This window comes from Bidens hawaiensis, unplaced genomic scaffold (assembly GCF_021521415.1).
Source record: "Bidens hawaiensis isolate Kalapana, Puna unplaced genomic scaffold, B.hawaiensis_p1.1 tig00040756_1, whole genome shotgun sequence".
NCBI lineage: Eukaryota > Viridiplantae > Streptophyta > Magnoliopsida > Asterales > Asteraceae > Bidens > Bidens hawaiensis.
The window spans coordinates 99,247-104,800 of NW_027497215.1; the positions used below are offsets into that span (position 1 = coordinate 99,247).

A 5,554-nucleotide genomic window follows, 5' to 3' on the forward strand; every position below is an offset into this window, starting at 1 on the left:
GAGACAACCCCGGATCCAACTCCGTCACATACTAGGAAAATTCATTTGGTCTAAAATTGAGTCTAGGAAATCCCAATTTAGTGAATTGAAAGCCTTCTCGAAGTTGACTTAAATAAGAGCTTTTTTCCCCGATTTCATCAACCTCGTAACAAGCTCGTTCACAAGCAATGGCCCATCGAGAATGTTCCTTTTTTTCCAAATAATCCAACTGAACATCTGATATAACCGAGCCAATAACAATTTTTAATCGGATTGTTGGAACCTTTGAAATTACCTTGTAAATACACCCGATTAGGCTTATTGGCCTAAAGTCATTAAGGGACAACGAGTCAGCATTCTTGGGGATTAAAGCGATATAAGAACTGCAACCTCGACTTATGCGTTGTTTGCATGAAAATGGGATAAAATTGTGTTAAAATCAATTTCAAAACATCCCCAAAGGCACTTTATGAAAGCAAACGTGAACCCATCTGGGCCTGGCGATTTGTCGCTACCAGTGCCACACTCCAACTAAAGAGAGTTTTTGTAGTGTGCTTTTGCTATTTCCAAAACTTCTATTTATTTTTTCAAATTTGTTGCAATCTTGTTATTATAAACTGTGGATTATATATGCATCAAAATCAACAACGGAAGCAACTAGGCAGAATCAGCAAACCAGGATCAGTGGATTGAAGTAATTTATGCCGCTCAAAAATAAAAGATTGAAGTATTTTTGGAAGATTAAATCGCAATGGGAGAAGATCTATCGATCTATATTAAAATTAAAAATAAAAAACATGTGTATATTGAAGACTTAAAAAGAAAGGATACAATTAAACACATTTGAAAGTGTCAAATCATCAAAAAATAACACTAGATTGCTGCAATAAAGGGTTTGAAAGAGCAAATATGCAATCGTTCGTATATAAACTTTAATACTTTTATAGAATCTGTTGCGAATAAAGACAACAAGTTAACATTATAACAAGTTTTATTTAACAACAAAGAAAACAGTCTGCCGTTAACAACATAACACCTCTACAAGCTAAAACACTTTTAACTTCAAGCACCCACTACAAAAAAAGCTACAAAACCCGGATTTAAACATCCACAACTTACCAGGTTATGATACACTGATACTTAATAACTGCCGCTTTACTTAGTATAGCTCTTTCTTGAGCCACCAGAAGACATTGCAGACATTAATAACTTCCCCCTTGAGCCCGGCATCCTCCTACATATTCTCAACGCCTCTTGTTTTGCTGTGTCATCGACTTCATTATCTCTCGGTCTCTTACTCGTAACTTTCTTCACAAGCTTCAACTGCTCCGGCTTTGCAGCAAACACCACATCTGTATGCCACATCATCATAATCAATTTCAACAGTTTCAATAATATCAAAATCAGATCATTAAAACTTGGAAGGAATTGCACAAATGATCATTGCGGTTTTACCATATTGCAAGTTCGAACATTTGTGAGAAGGTTGAGCGTTTAGTCCTCACCGTTAATCCAGTTTAGCCTTTACTGAAATTAACGATGTTGACTAACTTTGCAACCCTTTTCACAAATACTTGGATTTAGTGTGCAATTTTTAAAAATCTAGGGACCGAACTTGCAATTTTGTCTAACTACAGAGAGCATTTATGCAAGTTTCTCTAAAACTTATGTTTAAACTTAAATCACCTGTAATGTCATCATCAGAAGAATCAAGTTCAGGAGATCTAGGTGGCGTCGATGGAGAATTGACATGTGTATTCTTCTCAACTTCGGTTCGGTGGTTAGAACCGTATTCTTTAAGAGTCAATGGAGAGTTTGACTTTATTAAATTACAAATAGGCGTAAGTGGCGCCATGTCATCAGATTGGGGAATACTTGGTGGGTCCACATTCTCCAGAACTGATTTAGGTGAAGTGTTTGATAAGTTTGCGCTAAATGAAAATGTTTCTAGAAAGTTTGAGAACCAAGGTGTGCCTTGTTTTGCATAGAATAGAATGTATGCTTCTTCTGATAACACACATGCTTCTGAAACATAAGTAACCTATCAAAATGAAAAAATAATTAAGTCAAATTCCAAATTATGTGTGTTTATATATTATAATCATTATATTGTAAATCACATATTCATTACCTTTCTGTCATCAAACTTGCACCATTTATCGGGTGCAGAACGAATGTAACAATAATAATGACCTGAGCTGGATGTAAAGCCAGCGTGTACAACAACTGCATATAATTCATATGTGAAATCCACCTGCCAACATAAATTGTGGTAACTGATAAGTAAATATGTACACAAATTTAGTGCTGTGAATTTCTGACGACACAAACCTAACACAAAATTTGCAAGTTTGGATTTATAATAAACAAGTTTGCATCAGTTTTGGGTTCCCGTTTACCTAAATGGGTTGTGTTCAGGTCTATCAGGAAGGTTTGTGGGTTGACCCATTGAACGCATTTAATTTTTTTATTATTTTTAAAAATCTGTTGCCTATGAAAAAATTAAATCGGTTGGCTATCAGAAGCCAGAACTTAAAATTATATTGGTTGCGCTTTTTAAGCTTCAGTGTTGCTAGACTTGCACTTGGGCTCTCTGTTTATAATACATATGATATAACATTCAGAAAAGCATTTAAGGAATGCACTCACATTATTACACTGACTGCCAGATGTGAACGGTTGCAGATCCAACTCTAGAGGAAACTCCACGTGTTTGTCAATTTTTTCCACATAAGATCCATCATGTTTGAATCTTTTTAAATGGAAAGCACAAATAGGTGGGATCTGATCCAGCATAAGTTGCTTGTCAACCGACACTCTTTGCTTACAATGGTCACATGTAAACTTCATTTCTTCATCTTCAATGTGTTCAACTTTTGTAAAAGATTCAAGGGCGGTTGAAAGACTATTTGCATCTTCAATTTCCAAGCTTAGGTCGACTGATGGCTCGTATGTATCAGATATGTGATTGCAGTTGCAACATCTTAACTGAAAATCATATAACAAGGAAAAAGATAATAAGTAAAAAACTAGATAATTAATTTATCAGTAACTTAAAATGTAGAGAAATTAATGAGAATTGAATTCTTACTTTGCTAATAACACGGCCTCCAAAGACTTGCTTGACGAAATAATCATCTTTTGTTTTTATATTGGTTAAACAGCTTTCAAGTCTGTCTAGAAAGCATTGCAAGAATTCATGAGCATCTTCTTGTTGATATCTCAGAAATGATGATGAAAAATCTGAAAGTCATTACATTAAGGATTACATATTTAAAACAGGTTGGAAAGAACAGATGTTAACCCGGTAATATAGTTCATGAAACAAAACACTAATTAATAAACAGAAGGATACAAGTCAGATTGTCGACAAATTTCCAAGGGGAGACACTTTTTGTATTTGGTGGTAATGAAAGTTCAATGTGTTCACGTAATGCACAGATCAAACAGAACTGTTCATGGCTATCTGCAAAGCCAAAATATAACATTCATAAGCACTCAGCCACAAATTTAAAAGAAATCCCATAATCAACATAAGTGTAACTTGAAATAAAGCAAAATGAAATTAATGGTAATGAAGATTTAAAACATACATTCACAAGGTGTCGGATGTGTGCATGAATATAGACCCTGAACAAATATCACAGAGTGAGTGAAACACTGCATAATTGCATTGAAAAAACAAGTGTTGCCCAAGTTTTCTAGCCCTGCACCCTGCAATTTATAACTTATATTAGCCAACTTTAAAGACTGTAAGAGACTTAGCAGCTGCAAACTCACACAACTTGTAGCAGCCAACACATAAAATACAAACTATAAAGTATAAATTGTAAAACAAAAAACAACTACTCTATATTCCCAAAGCAAAAAAAAAGCATAAATTTAACTAAAAACACAAATTATTAGAAGCAATTGACTAATTATTAGTAGATACACCAAAAGGAAAACACGCAAGATGAAATAAACCTCAACAAAATCAAAATAATTCACGTCAAACAACTTCAAAACCATTAGCGTAGTGACTTCTATGTTGAATTTATAATTTCCTATACATAGAACATTCCAATTCAGTAAAACTAGATTCCAGGACAAAAAAAAGCTCTCAAGTCATAAAGAAACAACACTAGTACACTACTCCGTAATATATAAGTACGTAATAACAAAAATGCAATTATGCAAATTAATTCAAGTATTCATAAATGCTAAACTGCCCCTGCTACGACCTCTTTCTATATGTAGCATGCCTATGTATTTTGTCGCCTTACATAAAATAAGGCGTTTTTCAAATCTCCTCGACAGCCTCACGCATGTAATAAATTTGGATCAAATACATATTAAATTAATATACTAACTATGAGAATCAAGTAGTGTAATTATAGCGTAGTGTAATTACATAATTACACTACTTGATTCTCACGGGTAGCACGTTAATTTAATTTGAAAGTTAACTTCCCCCAATTATAAGCTTCCTATAAATAGAACATCACAATTCGCTAAACAATAATTCATAGAGAAACAACACTAGTAGACTAATAGATATGTAACTAGGCAAATCAATTCAAGTATTCACTTTAGCACAGTAGACAAACACATATAAGTAGTTATAACTATTATTAATTAATTCAATTGACATTAAACTACATCATACCACCATAGACGGCGTCTCGTAAACATCTTCAAACCAACTCGACTTGTAACCGTCAGATTCACTCTGATTACACGAGATCCACGCCATAGTCTCATCATCCGTACCGTCACCGTTACCGTTACCGTTACCGTCAAATGGACTCAAAGGCTCCGAGAGAGTGTTAGTATTATTAGTATTCGCATTAGCTTCAACGCCGTCGGAATCTTCTAGAACTTCCGATGACATCAACGGCTGAACCGTATCAACCGTTTCGTTCTTCGATTCAGTTACCTCTGAATAATCCGGTTGCTGTGCTATAGTATCAAACAGCGTGTGTGCAGTGGCGTGCGTGTCCACTTTACCAGTCCGGTAGCTCAAATTGGGGGCTAGGGTTTGTGTAGACAACAGTGAATTGATTGATTCGGCCATGGAGAAGTAGAATTGAACAGGATTGAACTGGTGGAAGTGAAATTAGGGTTTCGAAAGATAATTAGGTTTGAATTTTGGTTGAAATGAAAAAGAGGGAAAAATAATAAAATTGGGGATGGTTGTTGTAGGAGACTAAGAGTGAATTTCAACGCGGTGTTTTAGAATTTATTTTTAAAATGGGAGGGAAAACAAAACCGCCATTTTCTTCATGGATTTCATTTCATCGCTCGCCAGTGTATAATATTGTATGAGAGAGAGAGTGAGTGGTCACGACTTTTGTCTATACAAAGAGTATTTGTCGGGTTCATTACCATACTTGCTAACCAAACATTTAGTTTACTATGTAGGTTACAAATGAATGAATTTGATTCCTCGGGATGGTACCTGTACTGATCCTGAAAATCACGATAAAAGTGAAAAATATTTGGTACCAGTATTGGTATTAAAATATTTGATTCAGTACCGGTAACAGTTCGGTACTGGTATTTCGTGCAAAACTCGGGAAATACCGGTACCAAT

General features: G+C 34.9%; 1 protein-coding gene across 1 annotated transcript; it reads right to left on the bottom strand.

The window, feature by feature from the left end:
* Positions 1–887: 887 nt before the first annotated feature.
* Positions 888–5,184, bottom strand: LOC143592422 (ubiquitin carboxyl-terminal hydrolase 20-like). The gene is made up of 8 exons (XM_077072344.1): positions 4,628–5,184; positions 3,573–3,693; positions 3,335–3,445; positions 3,071–3,222; positions 2,629–2,967; positions 2,111–2,233; positions 1,666–2,020; positions 888–1,331 (listed from the first exon to the last, which is right to left on the bottom strand). Exons 1-8 carry the CDS (start codon positions 5,033–5,035, stop codon positions 1,135–1,137), a joined length of 1,806 nt encoding a protein of 601 aa, XP_076928459.1. The 5' UTR covers positions 5,036–5,184; the 3' UTR covers positions 888–1,134.
* Positions 5,185–5,554: the final 370 nt, after the last annotated feature.

What these genes read in the sequence shown, in the direction of transcription:
- LOC143592422 (XM_077072344.1), bottom strand. Translation starts at nt 5,035, where the DNA reads ATGGCCGAATCAATCAATTCACTGTTGTCTACACAAACCCTAGCCCCC. An exon ending in ACGAGACGCCGTCTATGGTG is followed by an intron (nt 3,694 to 4,627) that starts GTATGATGTAGT and finishes TATAAATTGCAG; the next exon opens with GGTGCAGGGCTAGAAAACTT. An exon ending in TTCTGATGATGACATTACAG is followed by an intron (nt 1,332 to 1,665) that starts GTGATTTAAGTT and finishes TGTGGCATACAG; the next exon opens with ATGTGGTGTTTGCTGCAAAG.